The 14,520-nt window shown below is 42.7% G+C and overlaps 1 protein-coding gene across 2 annotated transcripts in view; it reads left to right on the top strand.

The window, feature by feature from the left end:
• The window catches only part of LOC115175584 (CUB and sushi domain-containing protein 3), a 670,680-nt gene extending 656,487 nt beyond the window's left edge, over positions 1–14,193 (top strand). The window contains exons 64-70 of one of the 2 annotated variants that reach the window (XM_029734929.1): positions 977–1,156; positions 2,224–2,289; positions 3,592–3,750; positions 8,258–8,370; positions 10,690–10,777; positions 10,942–11,077; positions 11,773–14,193. In XM_029734929.1, the coding sequence (XP_029590789.1) occupies positions 977–1,156; positions 2,224–2,289; positions 3,592–3,750; positions 8,258–8,370; positions 10,690–10,777; positions 10,942–11,077; positions 11,773–11,932 (902 nt within the window). In that variant the 3' untranslated portion in view covers positions 11,933–14,193. The remainder of the gene's footprint in view (positions 1–976; positions 1,157–2,223; positions 2,290–3,591; positions 3,751–8,257; positions 8,371–10,689; positions 10,778–10,941; positions 11,078–11,772) is intronic. The other variant, XM_029734928.1, reaches the window with a different exon arrangement.
• The last annotated feature ends 327 nt before the right edge of the window (positions 14,194–14,520 follow it).

The raw sequence follows: 14,520 nt of genomic DNA, 5'->3' as shown, positions 1-14,520 counted from the left end.
TTATCTGAATGACTGAGCATCTCCTACTGTTTGATCTTTCATGGGTTGGGGGGGCATTGACAGGTATACACACACTTCTGTCTGTCTCTGTGCAGTCTGCCACAACACATCTGTGTCTGTCTCACCCTCTATGGATTGCTCAACTCAACTCCGGACCATCTCTGTAGACTGTGTAGAATGCAACCATCCATCCCTGAGAAAGTAAACAGTCGTATTCACACACAGTGCAGCCATAGCAGATGTCTTTATAGTGCATAATGCATTGTGTTTGGGGGGGGGGGGGTTCTAAGAAGCCAGTGAATAAGTTCAGAAGTAGTGTACGTGCATCCAGTCACTTGCAGGTGCAGCATACAAAAAGTACAGTCATGAAAGAAAGACAGATACCAGCCAGTGACTCTACAAAACAATATAAAAGGAAACAAAAGAATTCAACAGAGCTTTGATGGTGACCCCATAAAGGGCAGATGGTGAGAAGAGCCATAGCAGTATGTCTCTATAATTTTTTCTTCCTCTCTCTCTGCCCTCTCTCTCTCGCTCTCTCACTCTGTCCCATTTCTCTACCTCTCTCTCATTCTCTTTGATCCTCCTTTTTTCTCTTTCTCTGTCTCCTTTGTCTCTCTAACCCTCCCCCTCTCTCTCTCTGTCCTTTCTCTACCTCTCTCTCTCATTCTCTCCTTGTTCCTCTATTTTCTCTTTTTCTCTGTCTCCTTTGTCTCTCTGCCCCATCTCTCACTCTCTATCTGCCCTTTCTCTCTCTGTCTCTCTCGCTCTTTCTCTCTGCCCTTTCTCTACCTCTCTCTCATTCTCTTTGTTCCTCCTTTTTTCTCTGTCTCTCATCTCTCTGCCCCCCCTTCTCTCTCTCTCTCTCTCTCTCTCTCTCTCTCTCTCTCTCTCTCTTTTCCCACCTTTCCCAATCTCTCTCTTCTCTCCCCCCTCTCCTTCTCCCTCTCTCCCCCCTGTCTTGCCCCCCTCCCAGCCCACTCGTGTAAGCAGCCAGAGAGCCCGGCCCATGTGGAGGTGATGGGGATGGATCTGCCAGGGTTTGGCTACACCCTCCTCTACTCCTGCCAGACCGGCTTCTTCCTGTCCGGGGGCTCGGAACACCGCATCTGCAAGTCCGACGGTACCTGGACCGGGAAGATGCCCATTTGTCGAGGTACAGGCCGACATGGCCAGTGTGTTTGTTTGTGTGTCTGTGTGGCTCCAGGGTGAAGTTCCCCCTAACTTTCTCCCAATGCCAACCTTAGCCATTTGTTTGCGTGCTTGTGTGTGTAGCATGGCATATGCTGATATGGGACAGAGGCTCTCTTGTGCCGCAGGTCATGACTGCAGCTGCAATAGTACGGAGCACACTTCACACACGTGCAGACAGAGTCCTCGCCACTGCTGCGTTGTGCAGCTGTGCACCTCAGGCCCCAGAGTAATTACAAACACAAACAGATGGGAGAGACATGGAATGCTGTGGGAGAAGTTCCCACTGTGCCAGGCTGTTCTGCTACCACTGCAGCATGCGGCATCTTGTGTTATTCTAGCTTCTATCAAGCCACTGGAACAAACAGGATCATGCTTCTGTCTGCGTCTCCAACGGCACCCTAGTCCCTATCTAGCACACTGAATTTGACCAAAAGTAGTTCACTAAGTAAGGACTAGGGTGCCATTGGAGACGCAGGATCTGTTTCTTGTCCTTGATGGACTGGTCGTTTGGCCCTGTGCAGTAATCCTGTCCCCACCACTGTGACCTACCTTCACTGTCAACTGTAGAGGGCCTCTGCCACTTAACGCATTCTACTGCATGACCACATGCATGCTTATTTCTGTGTTTCTTACTTTGTACACCTTTCTATACCGTTTATTAGCAATTGTCATAAGAGAAGAGCTTGCAAGTAAGCATGTCATTGTACTGTGTGCACATCGCTGTATCACGTGCATATGACAAATAAACTATGATTTGATTTACTATAACTAGCAGAAGATTCCATGCTTGACTTTTACACCACAGAGCACACCGTATGTGTTTTATTTAGGAACATTATCCAGACCCATACATTTATATGGCTATGCTATTACCATGCAATAGAATTGAGGATTCGCCATCAGTTAGTTAGTTGCATTATCTCTTGATGTGTGGTGCTGAAGCACATTAATACATGATTAGAAGTCCCACATGGGGAAGTTGATGTGAAATAATATAACTAATGCTGTTTTTGTCTCCCATCACCTTAGCTGGGTCCAAACTCTCAGAGAAGCCTATCAAGCCAGTGGCAGGGACACCCAGTCCCAAGCTGAGTGGTGAGTGCCTGACTGAAATGCAATCACGACACACACACGCACATCATTACAGTAGCACACACACACACACACACACACACACACACACACACACACACACACACACACACACACACACACACACACACACACACACACACACACACACACACACACACACACACACACATATATATATATAGACAGACACACACACACCATTACAGTAGCATCGTCAGAGCAGTGTTCTGATTCCATAACAAAAGACTACTCTGACTGTACTTGTCTAAAGTATACATGCGGCAGTTAGCAGCGGGTCAGATCCGTAATCACAACAGAATGAATATGAACAACTTAATTTGGCTCGACGGCTTCGCTAATAGCACCTCAGAAGGACTGGTATCCTTAATGCATTCTTGAGTGCCCCTCTTGAGGGACGAGAAGTTAATGAAGAATGGAGAGGATGAGTTTGACGGTAAAATGTCCGGGCAGCACGGCCTGGCAGTCTCTCTCTCTGTCTCTCTCTCTCTCTCTCTGTCTCTCTCTCTCTCTCTATGTCTCTCTCTCTATCTCTCTTCTATGGAGTCATCTGTCGTGATGCCGTGAGATAGCAGCTCAACCATGCCAAAGTTTCCACTGCCTTCATAACAAGTTTAACATTGATAAACTTGGAGAGGGAGTACGTTTTTGAAAAGCTTGGAGGTCATTTACAAAGTTTGATATACTCTGAGGGTGAAAGCTCAGGGGCCCTGCCTGTGTCTGTGAAAACTAGTAGTACTGTCTATTTGATCAACCATAAATCAAACAGACTTATAGAAGGTTATACAGAGGATGCATGTGTAGCAGTAACTTAACAACCCCTGTGCAAGGACACACACTGTATATCGATCTGTATTAATAAGTGTTGGCCTCAACTTTGCATTAGTTTAGGGGTTTGAGATGTGTGGTGCGGCCATTCGGCCAGACACTCAATATCTGGTCAGTATGAAGTTAAAGGGATAGTTCACTTATTTGAATTTACCTCCAAAGTGTAGTTTATTATCTGGTGGAATGTAAGGTCGTAGTATATTTCAAGATTTTTTTTTGTTACTCAACCAAGGTCCTCTTTTTCTCTCTTTCCCAAAACTTTTAAAAGTTTTATTGAAACGATGGATACAAATGAACAGGGAGATTGATAAAGGGAAGACAGTGTGAAGACCGTTGGGGCTGGGATTCAATCCCATACAGGCAGGGTGTGCAGAGGGCAGTGGGTTTAACCGCTCGACCAACCTCAGGCACAACCAAGGTCCTCTAATAATCAATATTTTCTATGCCCTGTTTCAGTTCCTGATGACGTCTTTGCTCCTAACTATATCTGGAAGGGTTCATACAACTACAAGGGAAGAAAACAACCAATGACTCTGAGTATCACAAGCTTTAACGCCACCACGGGAAGGGTTAACGTCACCTTGACCAATAGCAACATGGAACTGCTGCTTTCAGGTACGCCGTCCCCATTTCACTCCATATCACACAGAGAGGTTGATGCTAGGGAAGGTCTCTAGCCACTCCTTGAACACACATGCACACACACACAGTTATGTATTACCCCAGCAACACCTATCAGAGTGTTGTAAAAAATGTCATCATGTACCACTGGAGTAGAATGGAGCTGGCGTTTCAGATGCGGTGTTTCTCTCCCCCAGTATGCATATGACTAGACTTGAGTGTTACTAAACATAGCTTACAACGTTTGAGTGGTATGGCCTTAATGTCAGATGGTAACCATTTAGGACTGTATCTACTTAGTGGGAAATTCAATTAAGTTGTTTATTTGCCTGTGTGAAGGACATTTGTGAACATTCAAATGGGAGTTCATGGTCTGTCTGATCTGAGAAGATGTTTTGAGGTGATGCGTTTTGACTTAGACATTAGACATTCATTCACATTCTCATTCAGCGAATACTCACATTCAGCGAATACTCACCACAGACCAGAATAAACTTTTTCCTTTAGCGAGTCCGACGAGAAGAATATCCTGCTTTCACTGGAACAGGCCCAGATCCATGCCTTTTGCGTGAAGAAAAGACGCAGGAAAAGGGGCCGCAGATCGGGCAGCCTTCTGAGAATCTGTAGGCAAGCGAGTAAACTCCCACTGCCATCCGTTCTTCTTGCTAACGTGCAATCATTGGAAAATAAAATTGATGACCTACGATTAAGATTATCCTACCAACGGGATATCAAAAACTGTAACATCTTATGTTTCACTGAGACGTGGCTGAACGACGATACGGACAATGTAGAGCTAGAAGGATTTTCCATGCACCGGCAGAACAGAGACACCACCTCTGGTAAGACGAGGGGTGGGGTTGTGTGTCTATTTGTCAATAACAGCTGGTGTGCGATGTCTAATATTACAGAAGTCTCGAGTTATTGCTCGCCTGAGGTAGAGTACCTTATGATAAGCTGTAGACCACACTATCTACCAAGAGAGTTCTCATCTATATTATTCGTAGCCCTCTATTAACCACCATAGAATGAAGCTGGCACTAAGACTGCTCTCAACCAACTCTATAAGGCCATAAGCAAAGAAGAAAATGCTCACCCAGAAGCGGCACTCCTAGTAGCCGGGGACTTTAATGCAGGCAAACTTAAATCAGTTTTACAACATTTTTACCAGCATGTCACATGTGCAACCAGAGAAAAAGAAACCCTAGACCACCTTTACTCCACACACAGAGATGCATACAAAGCTCTCTCCCGCCCTCCATTTGTCAAATCTGACCATAATTCTATCCTCCTGATTCCTGCTTACAAGCAAAAACTAAAGCAGGAAGTACCAGTGACTCGCTCAATAGGTAGGTGGTCAGATGATGTGGATGCTACACTACAGGACTGTTTTGCTATCACAGACTGGAATATGTTCTGGGATACATCCAATGGCATTGAGGAGTACACCACCTCAGTCATCGGCTTCATTAATAAGTGCATCCACGACGTCGTCCCCACAGTGACTGTACATACATATTCCAACCAGAAGCCATGGATTACAGGCAACATCCGCATCGAGCTAAAGGGAAGAGCTGCCGCTTTCAAGGAGCAGGAGACTAATCCAGACGCTTATAAGAAATCCCGCTATGCCCTCAGACGAACCATCAAACAAGCAAAGCGTCAATGCAGGATTAAGATTGAATCCTACTACGACTCTGACGCTCGTCGGATGTGGCAGGGCTTGAAAACTATTACGGACTACAAAGGGAAACCCAGACGCGAGCTATCCAGTGACGCGAGCCTACCAGAAGCTAAATGCCTTTTATGCTCGCTTCGATGTAAGGAACACTGAGGCATGAAGAGCACCAACTGTTCTGGATGACTGTGTGTGAACGCTCTTGGAAGCAGATGTGAACAAAACCTTGGAAAAGGTCAACGTTCACAAAGTCGCTGGGCCAGACAGATTAGCAGGACGTGTACTCAAAGCATGCGCGGACCAACTGTCAAGTGTCTTCACTGACATTTTCAACCTCTCCCTGACAGAGTCCGTAATACCTACATGTTCCAAGCAGACTATCATAGTCCCTGTTCCCAAGGAAGCGAAGGTAACCTGCCTAAATGATTACCGCCCCGTGGCACTCACGTCGGTAGCCATGAAGTGCTTTGAAAGGCTGGTCATGGCTCACATCAACAGCATCCTCCCGGACACCCTAGACCTACTCCAATTCGCATACTGCCCCAACAAATCCACAGATGATGCAATCTAAATCTCACTCCACACCACCCTTTCTCACCTGGACAAAAGGAACACCTATGTGAGAATGCTGTTCATTGACTACAGCTCAGAGTTCAAAACCATAGTGCCCACAAAGCTCATCACTGAGCTAAGGACTCTGGGACTAAACACCTCCCTCTCCAACTGGATCCTGGACTTCCTGACAGGCCGCCCCCAGGTGGTAAAACATAGGCAACAACACATCTGCCACGCTGATTCTTAACACTGGGGCCCCTCAGGGGTGTGTACTTAGTCCCCTCCTGTATTTCCTGTTCACCCACGACTGCATGGCCAAACACGACTCCAACACCATCATTAAGTTTTCTGACGACACAACAGCGTTAGGCCTGATCACCGACAACGATGAGACAGCCTATAGGGAGGACATCAGCAGTGTGGTGCCAGGACAACAACCTCTCCCTCAATGTGAGCAAGACAAAGGAGCTGATCGAAAAGGAGGGCCAAACAGGCCCCCATTAACATCGACGGGGCTGTAGTGGAGCGGATCGAGAGTTTCATGTTCCTTGGCGTCCACTTCACCAACGAACTATCATGGTCCAAACATACCAAGACAGTCGGGAAGAAGGCATGACAACACCTTTACCACCTCAGGAGAATGAAAAGATTTGGCATGGGTCCCCAGATCCTCAAAAGGTTCTACAGCTGCACCATCGAGAGCATCCTGACCGGTTGCATCAACGCCTGGTATGGCAACTGCTTGGCATCTGGCTGTAAGGCGCTACAGTGGGTAGTGCGAACAGCCCAGTACATCACTGGGGCTAAGCTTCCTGCCATCCAGGACCTAAATAATAGGTGGTGTCAGAGGAAAGCCCATAAAATTGTCAGAGACTTCAGTCACCCAAGTTATAGACTGTTTTAATAAAATTGCCCCCGGACAATGTACATTGACCCCCCCACTGTTTATCATCCCCACATACGTGTACAAATTACCTCGACTAACCTCTACCGGTTCCGGTGCCCCCGGTGCCCCCCGGTGCCCCCTCGTTATTCTTATTGTGTTACTTTTTATTATTACTTTTTATTTTAGTCTACTTGATAAATATGTTCATAACTCTTCTTGAACTGCACTGTTGGTTAAGGGCTTGTAAGTAAGCATTTCACGGTAAAGTCTACACTTGTGTGAGAAATAAAGTTTGATTTGATTACCCCCATCCACCACCCCCGTCCACAACGCCCTAGCAAAACCCAAACCTACTTGGGTGGCTGGTTTTGAAGGCATTTCCCGATGTTCTCAGGACATGGATAGACTTCCAATTTCGATGTCAATCTTGAACAACCTGGCTGATGATCCCGATGACTCATTTATTTTATATATTCGTTGTCACATAGATGTCCCTAAAATGCAAATTATTCTGTCCCTTAATGTACTTCCTTTATATAGCCTAACAGATGTGTAAAACCTACCCCCCACCCCTCCCCCATTTCGCTTAAATGAAATTTTAATCTGATCTGACAAATCTTTGACGGATTTACCATAATTATCCGGAGTGTCGAGGCCCCTTTTCCCCTTCCCCCCTTGCTCCTTCCCCCTCGCTCTTACCCCCCTCGTTTCTCCACGAATGCCTTTAGCCCCAGCTGACATGTCATTTACATCATCTAATTAATCTTCTCCATTTAAATTGGACTGGGAATTGCCCAGCCGTCGCCAATTATGACTTAGACAGGTGAATGAAGAACTATTCATTCACATACTCATTGAGAAGAAATTACCATGTCTGGGAGATATATGGATCACAATGTAATCATAACACTGAGGCGATGGAGGTGGCCATTTTGTGTTTTTAATAACAGCTTATTTTACATTTAGAGAGGCCAGGAAATGGTTTGGGTGTGTTAATTGAATGTGTCTTATTACTACTACTGTGTACATCAGTCAGTTCAGAGCTGCAGAGGTAGCGAAGGGCCGAGACCTCTGATAGGCCTTAATATGGTGCTCCCTTTCTTTGCCTTCAATTGCAGGAGGCAGTTAAAAATAGGAAGTACAGTTGATGAGCGTTCTACTGCTGGAAATTGCTCGATGGTTGAAGAATATGGCTCACTGAGTGTACATATCACCTGCTTTCATTTTCCAGCCAGACAGACAGACAGTGAGATAAGCGAGGGAGACCATCATCATGGGGTCATTGTCTGTGATCGTCTCCCCTGAGTACCATCAGTTATATCAGTGTTGTACCCTGGCCTCACATTGACCCTCTTGTCCCCCTGTGTTCTGTTGTGCTGCAGGTGTCTATAAGAGCCAAGAAGCACGGTTGATGCTGCTGATGTACCATGTGAAAACGTCCACTCACACCACGCTGGGCAAGGTCAAGGAGGAGTCATGGTCCATGGACGGTTTTGTAAGTTTACCGTTTCTTACTAACAGGAAGGATTTTTGGAATTGAAACATTTACATGTGTCATTTAGCAGACTTACATATCTTAATAACCATCTGACGTGGTGTAAAAATTTTGAAATGTATATTTGTTAGACATCAATGGACATTTGTTGGACATTTTTACTTCATGTTTATTACAAAATGGCCTCAAATGCTATCCTGAAAATGTAGATTTTTCCTTTAACTTCTATGGGCTAGGTACACACTATCAACAGCCAGTGAAATAGCATGGCGCGAAATACAAAACAGCAAAAATCTCACAATTTCATTTTCTCAAACAATCAACTATTTTACACCATTTTAAAGATAAACTTCTCGTTAATCTAGCCACATTGTCCGATTTCAAAAAGGCTTTACGGCGAAAGCATAAAATTAGATTATGTTAGGACATAAACTTCACAAGAAAAACCACACAGCCATTTTCCAAGCAAGGACATTCATCACAAAAACCAAAAATACAGCTAAAATATTCACTAACCTTTGATGATCTTCATCCGATGGCACTCATAGGACTTCATGTTTCACAATACATGTATGTTTTGCTCGATAAAGTTCATATTTATAACCAAAAACCCCATTTTACATTGGCGCGTGATGTTCAGAAAATGTATTCCCACCAAAACATCCGGTGAATGAGCACATCAATTTACAAAAATACTCATCATAAACATTGATAAAATTTACAACAGTTATTGAAATAATTATAGATATACTTCTCCTTAATGCAACCGCTGGGTCAGATTTTAAAATAGCTTTACGGAGAAAGCACATTTTTCAATATTCTGAGTACATAGCTCAACCATCAAAGCAAGCTATACAGATACCCGCCAAGTTCTGGGGTCAACTAAACTCAGAATTAGTATTATAAATATTCTCTTACCTTTGCTGATCTTCGTCAGAATGCAATCCCAGGACTCCTACTTCCACAAGAAATGTTATTTTTGTTCGAAATAACAATTATTTTAAGAATTATAGATACAGAACTCCTTTATGCAATCGCGGTGTCCGATTTTAAAATATTCTGAGTAGATAGCCCGGCCATCACAGGCTAGCTATTTTGACACCCACCAAGTTTGGTACTCACCAAACTCAGATTTACTATAAGAAAAATTGGATTACCTTTGCTGTTCTTCGTCAGAATGCACTCCCAGGACTTCTACTTCAACAACAAATGTTGGTTTGGTTCCAAATAATCCATAGTTATATCCAAATAGCGGTGTTTTGTTTGTGCGTTCAAGACACTATCCGATGGGTAACGAAGGGTGACGCGCCAGCGCATATCGTGACAAAAAATTTCAAAATATTCCGTTACCGTACTTCAAAGCATGTCAAACGCTGTTTAAAATCAATTTTTATGCGATTTTTCTCGTAAAATAGCGATAATATTCCGACCGGGAGTCGTTGTTTTCGTTCAAAGACTGAAAATGTAAAATGGACTCTAAGGCCAAGAAATGGTCAGAGAGGACACTTCCTGTTTTGAATCTTCTCAGGTTTTGGCCTGCCATATGAGTTCTGTTATACTCACAGACACCATTCAAACAGTTTTAGAAACTTCAGGGTGTTTTCTATCCAAATCAAACAATTATATGCATATTCTAGTTTCTGGGCAGGAGTAATAAACAGATTAAATCGGGTACGTTTTTTATCCGGCCGTGAAAATACTGCCCCCTATCCATAACAGGTTAACATAAAACGTCGATAATATTCCAACCGGACAATAGCGTATTCATTACAGAGGAAAAAGAAGGAGCAGCGCGCAAAATGTGCCTGCGCAGTAAACAACTCACTGGTCCCTCCTATTTTCTGCCCAGTAACAGGAGAAGGATGAAAAACGTTTCTAAAGGCTGTTGACAGCCATTGGAAGCCTTAGGAAGTGCAACGTGACCCCACAGACACTGTAGTTTCGATAGGGATTCAAAAGAAGAACTACAATTCTCAGATTTACCACTTCCTGGTTGGATTTTTCTCAGGTTTTTGCCTGCCATATGAGTTCTGTTATACTCACAGACATCATTCAAACAGTTTTGGAAACTTCAGAGTGTTTTCTATCCAAATCTATTAATAACATGCAAATATTTGACTCTGGGCCCGAGTATTAGGCAGTTTACTCTGGGCACACTTTTCATCCGAAAATGAAAATACTGCCCCCTATACCTTAAAAAGTTCAAACGTAACCCCATATTGAAAAGTGCCATTCAAAGAAATAAGTTACTCACTGACTGACCGACACACTCACTGACTGAATGACTAACTTACTGACTGACCATATCTGTCTCCCTAGGTGTCTGCAGAACCTGACGGTGCCACCTACGTCTTTCAAGGCTTCATACAGGGTAGAGACTACGGCCAGTTTGGACTTCAGAGGCTAGGTAAACATTATCACATTGTTTTTTATATCAGCTTTCTTAATGTCAACAATATTGTGGCATTTCAGTATATAGAAATGAAACATGTATGTAATGGATATTTGATATAGGCCAAAAGGTGAGTGTGAGAATATTAATGTTGTTCCTATGTCTCCTCTCCCACACAGGTTTGAACATGTCAGAGAGTAATAACTCATCCAACCCACCTCATGGTACAAACAGTAGCTCTGTGGCCATAGCAATCCTTGTGCCTTTTTTCGCCCTGATATTTGCAGGCTTCGGGTTTTATCTTTACAAACAGAGGTAAGTGTACCTACCCACCACCAGCTATTTTTATACTGTGGGCTGAATTCACAGTAAAGGCCACATACAGATGTAGGATCTTAAGTTGATCACCCTGTTGCAGGATAACTTTGTATTTGAGGTTTAAAAAGGCTTCTGAAGATTTTAATTTCCACTTGACTTGATTTTTCCTTACGAAAAATGTCTCAACCCCTACAAAAATGACCATTAATTATAATCCACAAAATAATTAGCATTTCTTGTTGCCGCAGGATTATCTTCCTACTGTAATAAACTGCCTCAAATTAAGATCCTCCATCTATACTGTGCTACTGTGTCAGGATCTATAGCAGAGGTGTCAAACTCCATGGAGGACCTAGTGTTTGAAGGTTTTTGGTTTTTCCTTTCAATTAAGACCTAGACAACCAGGTGAGGAGAGTTCCACACTAATTAGTTACCTTATTTCATCAATCAAGTACAAGGGAAGAGCGAAAACCTGCAGACACTCGGCCCTCCGTGGAATGAGTTTGACATGTGATCCATAGGATTTGTTTGGAATACGGGTTGCTGTTATTCACATATAAAACCCTAAACCATTGCTGTGTTCCTCCACAGGACTTCTCTTAAAACCCAGTACATATTTGATAGGCTACACGTTGAATTATACTGACTCTTGTTCTACATTGAGTCTGAACCATGTATTTGTCCTTCTCTAGGACTACTCCTAAAACCCAGTACACAGGCTGCTCCGTCCACGAGAACAACAACGGCCAGGCGGCCTTCGAGAACCCCATGTACAACACCAGTGCCAAGTCGGTGGAAGGCAAAGCTGTCCGGTTTGACCCCAACCTGAACACAGTCTGCACAATGGTATAATGAAGTCTGCTTGGCGACCGCTACCGGAAAAACTGCATCGTGTTTTTCTTATTTTATATCAAGGTAAAAAAAAAAGAACAAGAAAAATGCTTTTGCGAAACAAGCTGATTTTGTTTAGATCGAGACTGGAGATAGCGATGGAGACACTCCAATAGCTGCGTGTCAGACATTTTGGGGGAGACGAACAGAGGAACAAGGAACCGATCCTCTGGTACATAAAGCACACTCTTCAGGAACCTTGACTGGGTCATGTGTGTCGAGAAGGACACTCACTGCGAGACCAGACCAACATCATGTTTTAGAAGACTGAACTGAGAACTGAGAAACATAAAAACCCAAATCTTCACGGTGGTCGGCGAGTGGCCTGGAGAGTTCTTATGCTACCTTATTATATTGCACTCTGCGAGTGCTTCTTCACAGTCGATTGGGTCTTTTATATAAAGTGAAAAGGATCTGTAAATCTTCTTCTTGCATATATAGGAGGAGCATTCACCACCTATATTTTTGTATTATATATTACCATGTGGGAGGGGCCAAAGGGAGAGAGATTATATGAAGAGTTTATAGAAAAAATAAGAAAAAAAAATATTTCAGAATATGCTGTTCACATCGTCAAACACACAAAGGTATTTTTTGGTTAATTTTTTAAAGGTTAAACCATTTTTTAAAACAACGGTTTTGACCGTGACTCCCTCTCCTTTAGCTTCAGTCCCATATTCTGTGTTTTTTTTCCACTGTGGCAATCAGAAGTGTTTGAAGTATTGATGTTAACTGTGTGATGTGAATAGAAAGGTTTTCTGGAATATTTAACTCTTATTTGCCATTTTGGATCATACTTTGGTAACGTTATTAGCCTTTACAGTCATCTTCATTCTGACCTAAATAAGGAATGTCAGTATTGAGATCTTAAAGTCTGCAAATTAAAACTTATTTTAAATGAGTGTCATTTAATTTGTACTAAATGTGGAATTGTTACACTTTATATAAAGACAATATCGGTACTGCTTGTGGCCATTTGAACGTTCTGTTGGACAACATCATGGAACAAAAAGAAGAGCAGAGCAGAATCAAACATCATCCCAGTAGGTTTAACGATCATATTTCATACTGTATTCATCCCTTCATCTGTCTGTAGCGACAGAGCGAAAGAACTTTGTTGAAATAATGTGCAATGGACTCATCTTTATTTGTATTTTTTTTCTGATCAAAAATGTCTGATGATGTAATTTGCAGAACAGATGCATTTTTCAACACTAGATGAGATGAATTGCGTCCTGTATCGTATCAATGCCCAGTGCCACCCATTGGACCTGAGTCAGTCCTAATTGGTGTCCGTGACTGCAGTCCCCCAGGTCTCCAAGCTGTGATTCATTACAGTGCCTTTATGATAAAGCAGTACCCCCTATAATAAAGTAGTACCACGACCTCATCACACATTAATACGGAAAGGGATCAATGGGCTCCACCAGTGAATCCTCTGGCATCATTCTCACCAATGACAGACCAGATCAGTCTATCTGCAGACTTGATGATACTCTATACTGACAGTGACATCAATCGCCATGCCAACCGCAAACCAATGAGATCGATCTTTCCAGAATTTGTGTTTCTTTCGATATTATTTGGCATTTTTACTCGTCCGCACAACATTTTCATTGTGACTTTTCATTATATTGCACTTTTTTGTTACGGCTTTGTTTTGAATTGTTGTTGTTATTGTATTACTCTATGTATCCTAGTGGGTGGTTTTTACAGTGCCTACCAAAAACCATGTGAACCAGCTCTGCTGCTCCTTCCTCTTCTCCTAATCCCCCTGTTCCTGTCTTTCTCTTTATAATCTCATGGTCTCATTCCCCCTCTCCTTCACCTCACAGGGCTTCATGTGTTGCTGAACAAACACTAAACACTGACACAGTCTTGTGACCCAGCGCAGCTCCTTTCCACTCATCAGATGCCATGTTTTTTTAACCTTTCAATCTATTTTGCCATTTAGCTTTTCCTATAAAAATGACTGCAATAAAGAACCCATAGATTCTAGGAAGCCGAAATATGATTTGCAGTACAGTACAGCTGGGTACTCCTATGTTAAATGCATTGAAAATATATAAAAAATAAAAAAAATAAGAAAAAATGTGATTTAAAAAAAAGTTTTTTTTTAAAGAAATATATTTTTATGAACAAATTATTTGTAACATGTATGAATCTATTATGTACATTTCCAATGCAATGTAAGATTAAAAAAGGCTAATTGCTTTTGTAAAGTGTCGCCATTTTCTTCATTCCATATTCACTTTGTTTAGATGTGTTAGATGTATATGATATTCTCTACTGTATACGCCTGTACACACTATCTAGCATTTCCCTCTGGTTACAGTAGTCTTAGCATGGATTGGCTCCCATGACGAATACAGCCCGATCCAAACAATGAATCATACAAGCCCTCAACACAGACTGAGACCCAGAAATAGCCTTAAACCACTGAACAGATATCACAACTGTTGCACTAATTCCCCTTCCAATCGAGTCATTATGACCTTGTTTGAGTGACAGCCCTGTCATAGTTTGATTCATAGGAGGCTGAATGAAAA

Source organism: Salmo trutta, chromosome 36, assembly GCF_901001165.1.
Source record: "Salmo trutta chromosome 36, fSalTru1.1, whole genome shotgun sequence".
In the NCBI taxonomy this organism is placed as follows: domain Eukaryota; kingdom Metazoa; phylum Chordata; class Actinopteri; order Salmoniformes; family Salmonidae; genus Salmo; species Salmo trutta.
Note: the sequence above shows the minus strand (reverse complement) of the source record. Positions and strands in the feature narration are given on the sequence as shown.